Genomic DNA, 19,654 nt, shown 5'->3' with positions numbered 1-19,654 from the left:
TTATTTATTATTTATTTATTTATTTTTGCGGAACCAGGGATTGAGCTCAGGCCCTTGCACTTGCCAGGGAAGAGTTTATTCTACTGAGACATCTCCCCGGCCCCTTTCATTATCTTTAAAAAATTAAGAGTCATATGAATGCTATATCCCTGTAAATTATGATTAATTCCTTAAAATCAGATATCTTGTCTCACATTACCTTGTTTCATAAACATTGTGTATCAAAACTGTTGTATCTTTTGTCATTAACTTTATAGCTGCTACTCACAAATGCACACACTCATATATGCCCACACACTCACACCTACTCTCCATGCTATTTATTTCTTGAAAAAAGCAGATTATCTGTTTTCCTGTTTGGGTTTTCTGTGTCCATTCCTCAGCTCTCAGCCCTCACCATGTTTTTTTTTTTGTTGTTGTTATATTTTCTGTAATTTAGTAGTTTTATGTAAATTACAATTATTTAAAAAAAATTTAAGTATCTTTTAAAAATAAGGTTGGAGATTTCTTGAGATTTCAGTGGGGCTTACAGGAGGAACCATTATGATGATGTCATCTCCTTGGCCTCCCTTATTTACAGATATGGACATACAACTTGGAGAAATTGGGATTTATCTGGAATCCCACATCAAGTTGAGATATAGGGTATCTCTGAAAGTAGAAATATCCTCTATTTATGAATTTTAAGTTCCACATATTCTTGCATGTGATTTTTCGGGGATTTGTGGTTCTTCGGGGATTCCATCCAAAGTGTTTCCCCCAAGCTGAACACATGAATTCTTGAGTTTGCCTTCTGCTCTTGTACTGAAGCCTTAACCTTTATTGTAATTCAATTTATTAACTAGTTAATACCTAATCTGTGTCAAAGTCCTCTTTTACCCCACCTTCCAGTATACCATTTACTTTTTTAAAGTATAATTGGAGAGCATTTAGCATAACTAATGATATTTTGTTTTTCTTGTACTTGGAATTGCACCCAGGGCCTCTTACATTCCTTGTCCAGTACTCCTGAGTTGCAGCTCAAGCCCTTGTGTATTTTTATTTTGAGACAGAGTCTCACTAACTTTCCCAGGCCTCTCAACTTTCCATCTTCCTGTTTCAGCCTTCCTTCAGGGTAGCTGAACTTATAGAAGTGCACCACTGTGCTAAAAACATACTCGTAAGAGATTTGCTTACTTCAGAAATGTTTTAAATGTTCACATTTAGTATTACAAAAGTAATATATTTGTTTTAAAAATTAAAATGATGTGTAACTATATACTTAATGCAACCCTACCTTCCCCCTTGTGTCTCACTTATCAGTGACAAAAATAGTGAAGTTTGATGTTTCTATTTCAGAAATTAACTCTATTCAATATAGGTACAATTATATACTATTGTGGAGGACCACCTGAGCAGCTCTCCTTGAAAGAAGAGTGACTGTCTCCATTTTGACTGAGCCTGACCCTATTTCCTCGTATTGTTCTGTACAGAGCTGGCCAGGACTTCAGTTTATCCTTCAGTTGGCCTTAAGCAATGTGTATTGGTCTAGCTGAGGTGCTGGGGATAGTCTTTGAAGGTGGCATGTGTGTTTCTCTGGTAACCTCCACCTGCTGCTCTTTAATGTGAGCTGGGTCAAGACAGGGTGGTAGAGCTAATGCTCAGTGCCACCAGCTGGGATAGAGCCTGGAGACTGAGGCTATGACTTCCTGGGAGCTTGAAAGACTACATTAGAGCTAAAGCACTAGACTTACCAAAACATTAGATTACTATATAATGCTGATTGCTCTCTCTGCATATCCTCTGTGTATATGGCAGAGGTAAATGTAGGCCACCCACCTAGCTTAGCTCACAGTGATCACCAACTTCCCACAATTCTCAGTCAATCCTCCTCAAGCCACTCCCCTACTGAATAAAAACCAGGTGAGGCCCTGGGTCGCTCTCTTGGTTCCAGAAAGCCATCTTCATGGCTGCACATAGAGCCTCTTGACTCCCTGATGATTGAAAATATAATTTAGTGTCTTTATTTTCGCCATGGGTTACATTGTAAGTGGTAGATTGGAATCAACTTGATGGGATTCCAATAATGTGACTTTGGGATTACAAATATTGGCTTCTTGGACCAAGATGAGGACCTGGAAGTGTCTCCAACATACTATATACATGCATAAACTTGATCTTTAAAGATAAAGTAAATATCAGCATTAAACCTTTACTCAATGCAGCATTGTTAATGTTTTTATAGGGAGGACATTCTCACATTACCCCTAATTGTCATTTTCAATTCATGAACAAGTTGTAGATCAGGAAAAACAAGTTAGGAGAGTGTTAACAAATACCAGGAAAACTTGCAGATAGGTTTTTCTTTTCATATAAAGATAGGAACAGAAACAATGTCCAAATAAACCTAAAATACTGGGGTTGGTGTCTTAGATCATTGATACTAATGCTTTTCTGTCATGTGTCATGGCCTCAGTTTGTCCCTAGTACTTGAGAAAAACAACCTAAATCACTTAGAAATGTCATAACAGTGTATGTTTTAGAAATATCATATAATAAAACATACCAAAGGAATCACAAATGAAAATTTTTTCTTGCTCTTTGCCAAAGCTTTCCTTTTTTTTTTTTTTTTTTTTTAAAAAAAAACCTATTTCCAATAAAATTGGAAAAATATCCTGCCTCTTACTCTCCCGTAGTTGTTAATAGCATAACAATTAGATGGCATATTCCTGTGGCAGTAATTCTAGTTTTTATTCTTTTCATAGAACTTCATCTCTCAGTCCCCAGATGAGATTTTGTAAGAAACTCTGAAGGCTCAGATGTTTGCAAATAAACCTTTAAAGCACTCCAGTTGGGTGGGTGGGTGGGAGGAAGATCCTAAGTAACTAAAGCCTACCAGATGAATTGAGTTGCTTTTCTCTATTTTCTTTGCTGCACTGTGCCTGAGACCTCTGTCTTTGCTTCCTTCTGCTGAAATTTTCATATGTAACTGAGTTGAGTGTTTCTAAGAGAAAATCTTGTCTGTGTCTTGTACTCTTGAGTAAGTATTTGAAGATAATGATGCACAGACCATAAGCAATTTTTATACTCATTTTGTTATAAAATATTTTTTCATACAGTGAAAAGGTGTGAAAAAACAAGAAAAATTTCATAGGAGCTTTTTGAATTCTACGAAATTCTCTAATGCAGTTTTCTAGTTTTTATTTTTTAATGTTACTATATAAAATAGGCATTTCAGGAGACTAGTCTAGAGGAATCTTTTTTTTTGGGTGGGGGGGGGAGCCGGGGATTGAACTCAGGCCCTTGTGCTTGTGAGGGAAGCACTTATTCTATTGAGCCATCTCCCCGGCCCCCTGAGGAATCAGTTTTTAATTTTGAACTCTGATGGCAAATGAGCATCAGTTTTGTTTGGAATAAGTTTAAAAAGAGTTTTATTCTGGATTTCATTATAAATTTTTGTCAGATACAATCGGAGTACTATACCTAACTTTGAAGCAGCCTGAAGTTTCTTTTTTTTTCTTTTTCTTTTTCTTTTTTTTTTTTTTTTTTTTGGTGGAGCTGGGGATTGAACTAAGGCCCTTGTGCTTGCCAGGGAAGCGCTTATTCCACTGAGCCGTTTCCCTGGACCCCAATAAGGATTTTTTTCTTTTTTTGCCCCGAGTGCCTTGAGGGCAGGTTTGGCTGGCTTGAGTTGTGGGGTTCGAACCACAGCAACCTGAGCCTGACTGCTTTGTTGAAGCAGCCACTTACAGAACTGAGCTAAGGGGCAGGCCCCCTGCACCTAACTTTGAAATGCATTTTACTATTGTTTTAAGCACAAAATCTTGTGAGATAGTGAAGAAGTAGGAAGTATGATAGGGAAATCTCTTGATTAGCAAATTTTTTTGCGTAGTTCCCATGTGGAATAGTTGTTTAGTAGGTTAATAAATTTCCCATTTCACCCTCAAAGCTGAAATGCCTTGCCAACTAGTTCCTTAAAGGAAGGAAGCAAGAGGCTGCTTGAGGGGATTAGTGAGATAAAACCCTTTTCAACTCTAGTAGAAGCATTGAAGGCTGCTGTGTATTTTTGACTTAAAAGCAAATCTCTTGAGAAACCTTCTGTATGTTTTAGTATTCGTTGTTATGACTCACATGATGCCGCTGCATAAAATTAGTACATTTATAGTATAAAAGCATACTGCCTTTTCTAGTTTATAAATGAAAAGAGGCATTGTCTCCACTTAAAATTTCCTTTTTGTCTCTGCAGTATATCCTTTGTTCTCACTTGTCTTCAAAAAAAAATGTTTCTGTTGTCTTACTGCGGTCACTGTTAATGCTATTGAAACTATAGTTTGAGTGCTTTCAAATTCTTAAACCAGTTTTGTCTGTTGTCCTCGGCGCTTAGTCAGCATCTGCGCAGCAGAACCTGATTAAGAAGGCTGTTCCGCCTCTGAGCCTGGCTAGATTGTAGCCACTAGCAACCGGGCTGCAATAATTTCCCTTCGATGACATCATCCACGGTGGAAGAACCCAGTTGCTTCAGCGAGTCGAACTACAGTTCTAACCCTCATCAAATATGGCATCTCCCTTCCCCGCTGCAGCAGGGGTGGAAAAAATGCCACTGTCTTTTTAAGCAAGCTAGCTTTTCTTTTTCTTCTTTTTAAAAATTCTACTCATGGATGCTTCTTCTGATCCCTATTTGCCTTATGACGGGGGAGGAGACAGTATTCCCCTGAGGGAATTACATAAAAGAGGTAATGCCATCCCTTGCTGTGAATCCTCTGTGGGTATGTTTTGCATGCAGCTGGGCGGTTCTCTAGTTTACACAGATTCTCACTTGTCCTTTAAATACTGCAGTGTGTTGTTTAGCTACCCCAGTTGTTAGTGAGGGGAAAATGCAATCTCCAGAATGGTTCTGTACTCGTCCCTGGTTGCTTTCTGTGTGCAGATTGGTACTGCTTCAGATCGCACTGGGCTCTGACTCCATCTTCTGTGTGAAAATCCTCTTTCTGTGCAGCTGGGAAAATGAATTAAGTCGCTTTTGTAGTTAACTAGAGTGTTGGTTGGTGCCTCACAAGTACTGTTTTTCTTCCTTCTGAAAACTTAAGTTTGTTTAAATTTAAGAGGAGAAATCATGTGTCTGTGTTGGTATTGTGTTTCACGCGCTGCCAAAGAGTTCTCATGTAGATTTTATACCACATAATAGAATTATAGTTAAAAACTCTCAATTATATTTTAGAATATTTTCAAATGAAAGGTGAAAAATACTACCATGTTAATATTTTTCATTTAATATGTGTTTCACCTAGTTAACATACTATATTGTTCTCCACAGATATCTTGTAGAATTTGATGTTACAAAACACATTTAGATGCTTTTTACACATCAGAAAAAAATCAGTCAGTAGTTTGTGGGAGACAGACTAGCACCTAGTAATTGTGTAAATCTTTTGGCAGATACTGCTTCATTTTCTTTTAAAACTAATTATATGTTAATTAAATTATTACCCTTTTGTTCGTTTTTCTTAAATTGAGTATTTACAAATTGATTGACTTTTGTTCTAGAAAAAAATGACATGTTAGTTTGAATTGCTGCAGGATATTATAAACTTCACAGTTTAGCTCAAACTTTTATTTATAAAGTAAATAAGGAAATCGTGCTTTTATTGAAAATATGTAGCTTTTTTAATTTAAAATATATTTTGTATCCTGGCAATACTTAAATTTCACTAAAATGTACAAATTAAAATGCATTGACCAAATCGTATTTTTGCACTGTGTCTGCTAGACACTATTTTAAGTTCTGAATTATGTAGTTAGTAGAAGGTTGCCTTTTATATTTTGAGGAAAATGATATAAAGGTCATGTTACATATGGCATGTTAGAAAATTTGAGGAAATAACTGCAAAGTACAAAGAAGCAAATAATTTCTTTTGATCTTACCACCCAATTGTTTTTTCCTAATTCTTATTATGATCATATGTTCCCTTTTGTCCAATGTTCCCATCCATTTTCTGGTAAGGATTTCTTTAAATAATGACTGTTCTAATGCCACAGTATTTGCTAACTAGTAATTAAACTGTAAAACCTGACAGGTATATTTTCTGTTATTAGAACATCTGTCTGTTAATGATAATAACCTAGGAGGCTTGGGTTTGAGAAATTTACATTCTTTATGTGGAGCCTGGTAGCATTTGACAGAACTTACCTATAGACGCTGTCGCTGTGAAAAAGATATTAGGAATTGAGTCATAACTTGTGTGTCGTAACTTGTGTTAGAGCTGGATGGTTACTGGTATGAATTACAAAAATAAAATCTTTTAGTTTCTCTTTTCATAAATAATCCTTAAGAATTAAGTATAAGACCTAAGTCCTGTAAAAATGTTTTTGTGAATGTGTACTCATGTCAAAGATCAGTCAGTTATCAGGCTTGACTCTTCTGAATTACCAAAAATGTACTGTAGGATCCTAGTACCTGTGGTAAGAGGTTATTTACATTCCATAATTTATGACCCATTGCAGCTGTGGGGCAACACAAGGAGCTTTTAATGTGGAGGTAGGCAGACAGAATAAATAAAAAATAAATTGGCTCCCTTATGTGGACAAGATGATGATGATTAGAAATAGCTATTCAGCCTGATAAGAAGGGAAGAGGCAGATAAAGTATAAAATCGCAAAGGATATTTCAAAGTAAGCAAGATTCCGGTTACTAAATCCCTAAATACTAGAGTTAGGGATTGCATTTGTTAGGTAAACTAGACTTAATACATGCTATGCTGCAAGGTGAGATGATAAATAATGCAGCTTCCCACATAAGTGAGTCACACAGAGGCTAGAGGTATAAGTACTTGCAAAACAATTAGTGTAATATATTATGGATAGTTTAAAAATTAAAATGGCATTTTAGAAATACCTCTTTTTGGTAAGTTTCCTGTATAGGAACACTTAAGCTCCTTTAAATTTTCTCTTTTTCTATGAAAATAATTTTTTTTTGGACTTTTATTTAGTACTTTTACTTCTTAATTTGTTCATGAAGTTTAACAAATTTTGGGGATTGAATTATTTTCTTCTTCCAAATCCTTATAAAGGATTTGATATTTTGTGTTCAGGTCTCCATTTGTTTCATGAAGAAGCTTTAAATTTTTTAAATTTTGTGTCATTCAACACATTTATTTAGCTTTCGTATATAACACATGGCTATATATTATAGAGAATGTTGTTGATGATACTAATATTAATAATGGCTACTGCCTATAGTGTTGCAATCATTTTAATTTTTATCATAACCTTATGAAGTCAGTACTTCTATAGTCCCCATTTTCCATTTGACAAAACAGAGGTAAAGAAATGTTACCATCAGTGTTTGATTCTAATATTTGGCTCCTCCTCTAATCAGGGGTGTATCGTGCTATTTCTCACCATGTGAATCTCTGAGATGATTTATTGGTTAAGTCTGGTAGGTGTGTAGGAAAGCATCCTAAATTGAAAACAGAATCAAAACCCGAGGAAGTTAAAAAATCACTAGTGAATGGTACAGACTGTTTTCTGTGGGGCTTTTAAGGAGGACGCTAGGAGTCTCCTTTTAACAAGTATTATTAAATAGGCCATCTTCAAGTACACAAGGAAATTGGGTAGCACATTCCTGGTAGAGAGAACAGAATGAGTAAATGCCATGATGAAAGCAAGTTCCTAGGACCTTGCTCTTTGATTAGTTTTGTTGTATCAAAATTGATAACAGTAGTTTTTCTGAGGGTCAGTGAGTCATGTATTTAAAGTTTTCTGTTATGTAATAAAATACACATGGTTGTTTTTTTTTTTCTTCCACAGTATTAGTTAGCTTTTTTTGTACATTTTGGAAATTCATGTATTGAGTGGTATTGTGATTGCCAGAGGGACATTGTATAGGCTTCTTGTAAAATAATCAGATTCAGGTCCTTATTGTACTTTTATTATCCCTAATGTTTTATACAACCAGAAAAACCTCTTCTTCTTTTTTTTTTCTTTTCCCGGAACTGGGGATTGAACTCAGGCCCTTGTGCTTGCCAGGGAAGCACTTATTCTACTTAGCCATCTCCCCGGCCCTGGAAAACCTTTTCTTAAAAAGTAACCCATCTAAGTGTCTACAAATAAAAAAACAAATAAATTTGTGACGTTAGAAACTTTTTATGGTTTATGCTAAAACAATTTAATCTTGCCCACATTATAAAAATTTTAAATCTTTAGTAAAATCTTGATTGCACTACTAACTACAGCTGTATTTCTAAAAATAACACTTTACTGTCATTGTCATTAATTTTTATATAATCTCATGGCTTGTCATATAGCAAAAATACTTTTTGTATTAGTATCTCACAGTTGAGCAGATCTCTTGCAATACTGATTATGTTTATATATTTGGCTGTTTTCCTGTTATTAAGCTTTCTGCTTTGTGTCTATAGAAGAGACTAGAAGTTTAAATTGCACTTTTAAGATTTTGTTTTTATTTTTAATTAATATATGTGTGTGTGTGTGTATTTTTTTTTTTTTTCTTCTTCGGAACCGGGGATTGAACTCAGGCCCTTGTGCTTGCCAGGGAAGCGCTTATTCCACTGAACCATCTCCCTGGCCCCTGTTTTTAATTAATATATATTTAATTTACAGGTTTTTATGGTCTTTTATGACCTCAAACTCGAATTTAATTTCTTCCTCAAATTTTGTGAAATTTTTTATTATGTAATATATAGGTCATTACATATGCAGAGTTAATAGATGAGTAACTTGTTCCCACGTATACCTGGATTCTAATGTTTACTTTATCCATGCTACTTAAGGCTGGAGCTTTTTATTTGATGTGGCAACATAACAGAGAAGGAAGCAGTACATTGAATTGTGTAATACAAGCTCAGCATTGGGATTTGGTGTTAATTTCTTATAATTTAAATATTTAAATGACTACTTGTATACCAAGTGCAGGGCAGTATGTTTGCCATTACCTTTTTAATCTTTGACTTGCAGTCTACTCTCTGGAACTTTTAATTTTATTTGGTACTGAGAATTGAACTCAGGACCTCACACTTGCCAACAGGTTCTGTGCCGCTGAGCTATTTCTCTGGCCCTGGAACATTTATTGTCAGTGTTTTGGATCTTCTGCTATCAACTTTTAACATATACTTTCTCCTCCCTTACCAGGATGACTGTTTCTTATCAGTAGGGTGACAGGGAAGGGGAAATACATACATACATACATACATACATACATACATATATAGAGAGAGGTAAAGAGAGTGAGAGAGAGAGAGAGAGAGAGAGAGAGAGAGAGAGAGAGACAGAGACAGAGACAGAGACACAGAGACAGACAGACAGAGTGCAAGAGCGAGAGCTTGAACTAAACTTCTGCTCTTAATACACCAAAGTAACTTTATTACTTTGTTGTCAGGAGATGAATATATACAATGTTGGGTTTCTTTTATATGGGTTGGATTTAGCATTAATTTATGAGTTAAAATGACAAGGATTGCTGCTTTTATGTCTTTGGAGATTGACTGTAGAGATAGAAAATAAGTTTATATTAGTAAGTAGATTTGTGAATTTTTTTTTCTTTTTTAGATTTGTGAATTTTAAGTTTTAATTTTTTTTTGGGGGGGGAGGAGGGACCAGGAATTGAACTCAGTACCTTGTGTTTGCCAGGCAGGTACTTTGTCACTGAACTATCTCCCTGGCCCTCATATATTTTAATAAAAACTTTTACTTGAGTGTTCCCCTTTGAGAAGAATCCTATGCTGCTGTTGATGTGACTGGAATGTACTAAACTCAATTTAAGGTGGTGCAGTAGGGTTTTTTTGTTTGCTTTGTTTTCTTTTAATTCACTTCACCAAGCGTAGATTGAGGTTTAGAGGGTGAGGATACAAAGGTTTTTATTATGGGAAAGTAGGTAATTTCCTATTCATTGGCTTAAGAAACTACAGGTTTCAACAGATTGAATTGTTTTGGAAGGAAGGGCAGATGGACAAGTGGATAGAAGGAAGGAAGGAGGGAGGGAAAGAAAATAGGTGAGATGGTACTATGGTACTATCTACCAAGATTGTTTACTAAAATTTGATTTTACTTGGGTACATATCTGTATAATGTGTCAGTAAGAAATGTTTTTGTTTTGTGCCACATTCAGAAATCTTTGAAGCCTAGTTTCTCAATGTGTACCTGGAGGGACAGTTAGCTCTGCCTAGGGCAGAGGTTTACTTCTGTGCCGCAAGATGAATCTGGAACAACCTGAGAGTTAAGTGGGGGTGTGTTAATTACTATTATATATTTCTGTTAAAGCATAGGGCTGTGAGTGCTGGGAGCAGGTACTGCCTGTGACTTACTATTATAACTTTTTTTTTTTCAGTGTTTTAAATAATAGAGGGAAAAGTGGCCTGGAATTTGGAACGAAAGACAAATGAGAAATAGTGATTATGAAAGGGAAGTTGTATCAGTTGTCCAAAAGCTAAGTGCATATGCACATGTGTTTAGAGGAAGGTACTACCTAATAGTTCTTAATCTACTGAGAAAAGGGTATTCAGTATCTTAAAACATACAAATAAACCAACTATGAAGTTGTCTTTGAGGCACTATTACATAGTGCTGGCAACTTTGGAATCAAACTGCTTGAATTTAAACCTCGGTTCTACTGCTTACTAGCTTCTGGCCTTGATCATCTTTCTCTTAATGTTGTGTACCTTTGCTGGTTTATAAAGTAGAAGTAATAGTGTCTATCTCACAGGGTTATTACACAGATTAGATGACGAAGAAGAACATGCTTGGTGCATAGTACGTAATAAATGCTAGTTATTTTTCCTGTTATTAGATATGACCTAGTTAACAGTGTCTGATCTAAGTAGTGAGACCCTGAACACCCTGTAGACCCTTCCCTAAAATAAAAAACAAAAACAACAGTATCTGGCCTCTACATGGGAAATGTTAAGGTTTTTCTTTCTTTCTGGTATTGGGGGATCAAACTGAGGAATTTGTGCTTGCGAGATAGGTGCTTATGCTGCCAGGCTATCTCCCCGGCCCTGGAAGTATTAATTCTGATGGAGTCCATTTTATATTATTTTTTTCCTTTGGTATTATACTGTTAGAACCACCACCTAATGCAAAGTTGCAAAAATTACTCATTTTTCAAAGGCTTTTGTAGTTTTAGCTCTTATAATTGGTTCTAGGATTCATCTTGTTGTTTTCATTTGTGTGAGAGATTAGAGATCTAGTTTTATTCCTTTGGTTGTAGACAGCTAACTGTCCCAGTATCATTTGCTGAAAATACTATTTCTCCCAAACCATTAGAAAACTACTTCTTTAAAGAATATGAATACTTTTAAACCTTCTTCTACATGTTTTTTGCTTGGAACTGAGGATTGAACTGAGGGCCTTTGCACTTGGCTATCCCAGCAACCCTTTTTATTTTTTAGTTTGAGACAGAGCCTTTCAAAGTACTAAGTTGCTGAGGCAGGGCTTAAACTTCCCGTCCTCTTGCCTCAGCCTCCCAGAGTGCTGCTAGTACAGGCATGGACTTTGTTCACATTTTTAGTTGACCTTATTAAATGTTAGAAATGCATTGATGGGTCATTGGTTGGGAATAGCCTACATGGTGGGTGCTTGCTTATAAGCTTGGGGAGGTTCAAACTGTTACTCCAGATCCTCAGTGATTTCCCCAAGTTGCCTCTGTACTGTGCTTATACATAACTGGGTTTAATAGCAGGAGAACCTGCGAATATCCACACATAAATAATGCTAATGACATGATTACCATTCATACATATTAGACTTTCATGTCTCCATTGTCACCAAGTATGTGGTTGGTGACTGTCATTGCTACCACACAGAGGTTCTGCAGATCTTTTTGTTTGGATTGCAGGTATTAGTAAATACTGGAATGGATTTTTATGTTCATAAGTGTTCTTGAATTTTATTAAGTTCTGTTATAGTTATTGATTGGATAAGTTTTCTTATTTGCTGATATATTTCAGCATTGTTAATATTTGAGCTACAAAAATATCCAGTACTTAAGGAAAACTTAGTTTCTTTGTCCATAATGGCATATTGAATTATCCTTTATAGAATTTCTGCTCAGTATGCAGTTGAAGATTTCATGCCCAAATTTATAAGGTATTTTTTCTCTTTTTGCCATACCATTTTTTTTCCCTTAAAGTGGGGAGCATATTTGTACTGTACTGCAACTTGATAAAGTTTTGAACACTTAAAATATTTTGTGCAAAAATAATAGCTTTTATTTACTGATTTTGTAATATCTGTCAATTATAGTATTAATGTTCTACATTATTTATCTGTAGTAAAAATATGTCAGAGAAGTTAATATGGGTTGGATCACATGACTAACAGGTAACAAAGAGCTGAAATTTGACTCTGGATCTTTCTGACCTCAAAATGCATTGCAATCATGGAATTTCTCTTCTAGGTCACTTACAAGGAAAATGATCTTTTTCCAGTCTTTTTTATTCCTGTTTTCAACCGATAGATAGTAAAACTAGGTAGTAAAATAGCTGGCACTTTCATCTCAATAAATTTTAGAAAAGTATTATTTATTTTTCTTGTTTTAAATTTGGAAGTTGACCAACTTTCATATCATACTTTCTTGCAATCTAAGACTTGGATCTAGGTAATAGGAGCTACCTTATATTCCTTTGACTATTCAGTTGTTAAAATTAATTGGCTTCAACTTTTTATATCCCTGTGCTTGAGGTTGATAGGTTTGATTGGTCTAACTTAGATCATATGCCTTTTCCTGACCTGGGAAGAGAGCCTTGATAGAGCCTGTCACCAACACCCCTATGCAGTGAAGAGTAGAAGTTTCTTTAAAATAGTTGTTTTGTTACAAAAAAGAGGGAAAAAATGATACCTGCTGAACAAAAATAGTAAGGATTCTATGGTATTTTTGATAGGTTTTGACGGTGTCGCAGCAGAGAAACAGGCAGAAGGAAAAAGGGAAAGGGGCTTTATTATAAAGGGAAAGGGGCTTCATTATCTTAGAGGACATGGAGAGAATTTGGGAAGATAAGGAATTCTCTGGATTGGAACAAAGAGAGGCTGAGGCTTTTAGGGCCTTTTGCCAGGGGTGGGGCTTGAGAGGGATGGTTAGATATACCCAAGGAGCTGACTGGGGCCTTCCCTGGGGTGGCGGGAAGGGTGAAAGGAAATGAGTTGTATAAGAAGGGAGGAGGTGGTCTCTGCGAAGATGAGCTGTTGTTTTAAGGGCTTCAGCCATATTGGATGACCACCATAATAATTCAACAATACATACTAGGGCTATAACCTATCAATTTTGTCTTTAAGAACTCTGTTTTTAAGAGCTATCTTCCATATATTTATTTTATTTTTTTGTACAGGGTTTGACTAGGCACCTCGGACTTGTAGTGATCCCCTGTTTTCAGCCTCCCCAGAACTGGGATTACATGCGTGGGCCACCAGTGCACCTAGGGGGTGAGGCTGTGTGGTGCTGGGGATTGTACCCAGGTCCCTGCACTTTCCTAAATAGTCTGCTGAACTATTTCACTGGCCCCATGTATCCATTTTAGAAAAGCTGTATTATTATTATTTTCTAATCAGCTGACTCTTGAAATATTTTAAGAAAGAAGGAAAGGGAGGTGGCACAATGGCACATGCCTACAATGTAAGCCCTCAGGAGGCAGAGGCAAAAAGATCATGAGTCTGAGGTTATCCTGAGCTACATAGCAATTTTGAAGCCAAACTATAGAGTGAGACCTTGTCTAAACAAAGAAAAGAGGCAGAGTACTTTATGTATGAGGAAACTTTAATTTGTGCTTTTTTAATAATTTTATTGAGAAATAACGAGACAGTTTCAAAACTGATCAGTAGGACAGTTTCAATAATAAATACATTGCACGTTGTTGTTTTAGTGGTTATTCATTGTACAAGATGCAGACATGACATCCCATCCACAAACACTATTAGAACAAATCTTACTTGTTGAATTAAGAGAATGTAGCTGTATATCTATCCTAACTATTTTGAATATACAGATATAAAATGGTCATTCATTTGTATCCCACCTTTTTTTAGTTTTGTCAGAGCAGGGTCTTCCATTGTCATTTAAATAATGCAGGTGCATGAATTCAGCAAAATATTCCATATAGTCCAGTAGTTCATAATAGTAGTGGGTCATCCGCAGGACTGGCAATGTCAGAAGTTGCTGACCTGAGCCCTTATACCTTGTTTTTATACCTTTCTGCTGGATGGTTAAGACCAAGATAAAGCAAGATATATATATATATATATATATATATATATATATATATATATATATTATAAGAAATGTAACTTTTGTATCTGATAAGGTCAGTCAAGTCCCTTCAGGATTTATCCTGAAACCCTGTACCGTACCTTGTAGATCCTTTGTCAGCGTCAGCCATGTGGATGAGTCAGGGTCATTGCTTGATCAGTTTGCTCTCTGTGAAAGCCTGAGAGAATGTTTTCTCTCCGTGTGACTCTCCTTAGGCACACTCTACATTATCCATCACTTTCCTGTGGCCCCATAATCTCCTTGATCAGAATATTTGGGACTCAACTGAGTTACATGATGTTACAGTACAGAATCTCCTATGTCCTGAGTCTTCACTGACCTTGAAAGGCTATGGCCAAAATGTTGGCTGACCTTGCAGCCCTTCTTTTTCTCTAATTTTTAGTCTGGAAACTTAGATTGTTAACTCTCCAGAAGAGAAGCTTATTATTACCCTACAACATTTTAACTTGTACCTGATAAAAGGATATATACTTCATTTGTGCATAAGTTGAAGTTGAGAGGTAAAGTTGAGTAATTTGTATGTTAAATTGTTCGCTAAAGTTTTTGACACATGTATATAACTGATTTGTATTACATCTCACTTTATTTATTTTTTAAAAATTTTGTGTGTGTGTGTGTGTGTGTGTGTGTGTGTGTGTGTGTGTGTGTCTCCAGCTCAGCCCACCAGGTGGCGGGGCGGGCTGGCATGTGGTGCTGGGGGATTGAACCGCTGTCCCTGTGCTTTGCTAAGCTTGTTCTAAGTAGGCGTTTTAGACCACTGAGCCATCTCACCAGCCCCGACATCTCACTTTATTTTATTTATTTATTTTTTTGACATCTCACTTTAAACAGTTTACTCTTCTAGGCTTTAGTCAGCTGTGCGTAAATGATGTACAGTATTAAGGATATTTTGTAACCATTGTTACTGATATTGTTAGGAAACATCATACATTTAAAATTACCCTTCCAGTGGGATGCATACACATTTCTGTAATCACATTAGAAATGGAATGTTCCCTTCTTGGTTTAGAGTAGGGTAGAATTTCTTTCCATGTCCTTAATTTTACTGTGCAAATTTTGTAGCAGTGTGAATATAAAAGAAAATGTTTGGTATATCACATGCTAAAGTAATTGAATGTGTGAAATATTTAGCTTTTAGATACTGTATTTTGAATTATTGCCATTTTGTAAGTTATTATTTCTACAGAAAGGCACTAACTTCAAACACATGACTAATGAAAATATTTATGATATTGCTGTACCTTTTTCTGCCGCCTAAGAATGAGAGTAGCACTTTTTACTTTTTCATTTCCCAGTTCGTGGAATGAATACATGACTTCTTTGCTTATCTTTGCAGTGCAAAAGGTATATTGTGGATTCATGTTAAGGGGCAAAGAAGTTTTGTTTGTCTGTAGTAAGATCAGAAGTCTGTTTCTCCTCAGCTATACCCAGATAAGGACATGCTGGAGGAAAGCAGGTGTTGAAGTTGCAAGACATTTCATAGTAGACTTTTTAAAAAGGCAATTTCAGGGCTGGGTATCTATAGCTTAGCTGTAGAGCAGTTGCCTGGCATGTATAATCCCCAGTGCCCCTACCCCATTTTTCAGAACTTGAAGACAGTGCAGAAATCCCACATACTCTTCATTGCCACTCCAAAATGTTAACATTTTACTGCATTTGTTCATTCTTGTTCTTTCTCTCATTATGTTTGCTTTTATATGTGTAATGTACATTTTGTGTAGCCATATTACATGTGTATACTACATTATTTTTTTCTGAGTCCTATTTTTTTTAGAGAGCAGAATGAAAAAACTTATGTTTATATACCTAAATCCTTCAGTGTGTTTTTCTTTAAGAAAGGACACATTCATGTGTAGGGACTGTTCAGTTTTCAAAATCAGAAATTTGACGTTAAAGCCAGGTGTGTTAGCATGAGCCTGCTTCCTATTGCTTGGAAGGTTCAGGGAGGAAGATCACAAGTCCCAGGTAAGAGATGGATTAGAGTGTGATTGTTTTAAAGCAACAAGACCCCCCACCCCCCAAAAAAGTGATCATACAGTATTTTTTGGTCTGTAGATCATTTTCAGTGTGGCAGTCTACCTCTCTGTTCTTTAGTACAAAAGAAAGAGCCTTTTTTTCCCTGGTTTAGGTGGAGCACATGTTACAGTTAATGTTCATGTCTATCTTAATATCTTTTAATCTAGAGCAGTTCCTCAGTTCTTCATCTTTCTTTGACATTGTGAAGAATGTAAGACATTTATTTGCAGAATTTTTCTGTTTTCATGTATTTTTCTTATAAGATTGGGTTTTTTTCATTTTTGACTAGAGTAGCACAGAAATACTTCACATCATAGGAGAAAGCCATGAGGCTGTTGACTTTTCTTTTTTTTTTTATTTTATTTTATTTTTTTTTCAAAGTTTTATTGACAAACAGCAGTGAGACAGTTTCAAATCATATCGGAAGGACAGTTTCAACAAATAATACACTGCATATATTCTTCTTAGTGGTTAATTGCTGTACAAGATGCGGACTTGTGATCCCATGTACAAACACCATTAGAATAAATCATTCTATTCATTAAGAGAATGCAACTATATATCTATCCCAACCTCTTTGAATACACAGATACAAAATGGACATTCATCGGTATACCCCATTTTTTTCTAAGTTCCGTTATTGAATATTATAGGTGTGTAAACTCAGCAAAATATTCTAAAAGAGTCCAGTAGCCCATAATAGCATTGGGTCTTATATTTAACTGGCAATGTCAGAAATTATTGACCTGAGTCCCCCACAGCTCAACCCAACAGCATGGCTTAATTTCTTATATTTCGACTTCATACTTTTCTACTGGATGGTTAAGACCAAGGTAAAGCAGGACCTATGCAACAAGAGTTGTAGCTTTTTGGTCTGAGAAGGTCAGTGAAATGCCCTCAGGATTTGTCCTGAGATCCTGTACCTCAGATTGTAGAACCTTCATCAGTGCAGCCATGTGGATGAGTCACGGCCATTGCTTGGCCAATGTGCTCTCTGTGAAAGCCTGAGAGAGTGTCTTCTCCCCATGTGACTCTCATATGTCCTGAGTCTTAATTGACCTTAGAAGGTTAGGGCCAAAATATTGGCTTTCCTTGTATCCTTCCTTTTTCTCTAATTTGGTCTGCAAACTTAGGTTGTTAACCATCCAGAAGAAAAGCTTATTGTTATTATCAAACGATTTGGGCTATCAATCTTAACCTCACTATCTCACTGCATGGCTGTTGACTTTTCTTCCAAAAATATTTTTAAAGTTACTAGTTTCAATATATGACAAAGACTCCAAGAATCTCAAATTGGTCAAGCAATTATAAATATTCCTATTATATTTATTCTCAAGATACATTTTTTTTTAAAAAGAAAAACATGTTGATGCTTAAACTAAATTTTATGAAGTAGAAAATATTCAGTAAAATCAAGATGGGGTAGGAATAAGGGAAGAATGTAAAGCTGTAAGTGTAAGTTTGAATGTGTGTCTTATGTAGATGTGCATGGGCCTTGTAGGGCAGAAATTGGGCCATAAAACTCATTCAATAATGGGGAGTTATTTTGCTGGAATACTTATGCCAGAACACTGGGATCTATATACTAGACTTTCTTCAGACGTTTTAATACTTTCTCAAGACAAACATTCAAATGAATTAAAATAGGGAGATAAGAGGGAACTCTGTTAGGTAAAAGCAAATAGACATTTAAGTTTGGTAGTAACTTTGTGTTATCGTTTTTAAAGATTTAACCCCCTGTTGGGTAGGTTAGCTTAGTGGTAGAGGGCTTGCTTGGCACACACACAGTCCTGGGTTCGGTTTTCTGACCCGCATATGTACATACATATACATCCACATACACGGCCAACTTCTTTTATATTTATGTCTTTATTGCATCTTTGGGTTATCAAGAAGGAGTTCACAACTTAAAGTAAATTTGGTTTATGTCTTAACAGTAATAAAATTAGCTCCTAGGAATCACATGGTAGTTTTTGTGTATTCCTCTTTTTTGTCTACCTCCTATTTTAAGATGGTCTCTTGCTCCGGCTTAGCAGTATTTGTAGTGACTGAATTAATGTTTAAATGCTGATTTTGCCACATACACAAAGTAGGTTTTTTCTTCCTTTGCTGTAAAGCCCAGGCTGGCCCCAATGTCACCATTCTTCTCCTGTCCTCCAGAGTGCTGAGAATTACAGGCCTGATCGTTTCTGTATCTGTAAATAAAAGAACATGTCATTTTCAACCCAAAAGACTTCAAGAGTAGTCTAGGAAATTTGCTCAGTTCCCTAAAAGTAAAAATGAAATAAACCAATCTCGTTTTATTTTTAGAATATTCCTTTATACATGAATGTGTAAAGTAACTAAATGTGGTACATTCTAAATGTTCCCCTTTTTCTATTTCATATCAAATGATTGTATTTTCCTTAATATGACACACTTATAAGTACTGTAATCTCTAGATTATTACTGGGGGTTTAAAATCTGTGTCACTGTTAAATAATTGGGGAATGTAGAATGGTTTATGCTAAAATCACCTATTCTTGAGTTTAATGAGGCTTTCAGAGTTTTCAGTACTTTGAAAAGTTTCAAGGGCCTCTTTCCTTACATAACTTTATATTATAAGCTATAGCATATATTATGTAGTTTTCAAGAATGTTGACAAATACCTAATATTTAAAGATAGTTTGCCTAACTTACTTAACATAGTTAGAGAACTAGATTCTAGACCTTTGGTAAATAGAATTTTGTTCTTTTTATTTATGATTAGGTCCATTAGATTTCCCATATTTTCATAGCCTAGTTCATATACCTATGCAGTGTAGTATGGGGGGTGTATATGTACACTTATTAGGTAAGTTTTTATCTAATTGTAAACTAGGAAAAGTTCATTCTGTTTTTTCGAACAATCTTGTCTTATACTCATTATTAATGTATTGTCTTATATCTGTTTATACTGTTTTCTTGGTATATGTAAGGATACATGTGCAGCATAATTTTTAAGCCAAAATTAACTTTACAAAACAATTTTTATATTAAACATTGATCTATAATTTGCTTTTAAAAATATGTTGTAGACAGCCTTCTGTGTCAGTGAATACTGTATTGGTCTATCTCTCTCTCCCTCTCCTCTCTGTTTTTGTACTGGGATCAAACCCAAGGCTTCATGCATATTAGGCAAATACTTTACACTGGCCTGCACCCTTGGCCCTATCTCATTCTTTTTAGCTACTGCATTATGGTTCATGGCATGAACATACAGGATTTCTTTAACTCAGATGGATGAGACATTTTGGTTAGATTGAGTTTTTCATTGTTTCAGTGAAATCTTTTTTTTACCTGTGTGTTGAATCAGTTCAACACAAAATTGTTGTATTTGTCTTTTCACTGCTAACTCCAATAGTTTTA

The 19,654-nt window shown here is 35.6% G+C and overlaps 1 protein-coding gene across 6 annotated transcripts in view; it reads left to right on the top strand.

The window, feature by feature from the left end:
• The window catches only part of Clcn3 (chloride voltage-gated channel 3), a 113,837-nt gene that overhangs the window by 54,013 nt on the left and 40,170 nt on the right, over positions 1-19,654 (top strand). The window contains exon 1 of one of the 6 annotated variants that reach the window (XM_004640239.2): positions 4,514-4,712. The exons of 4 other annotated variants lie outside the window; for them this stretch is intronic. In XM_004640239.2, coding sequence (XP_004640296.1) covers positions 4,634-4,712 — 79 coding nt within the window. In that variant the 5' untranslated portion in view covers positions 4,514-4,633. Of the gene's footprint in view, positions 1-4,513; positions 4,713-19,654 lie in introns of those variants that run through there. One more of the 6 variants, XM_004640241.2, reaches the window with a different exon arrangement.

Source organism: Octodon degus, unplaced genomic scaffold, assembly GCF_000260255.1.
Source record: "Octodon degus isolate 3935 unplaced genomic scaffold, OctDeg1.0 scaffold00121, whole genome shotgun sequence".
NCBI lineage: Eukaryota > Metazoa > Chordata > Mammalia > Rodentia > Octodontidae > Octodon > Octodon degus.
This window is presented reverse-complemented; position numbering and strand designations above follow the sequence as displayed.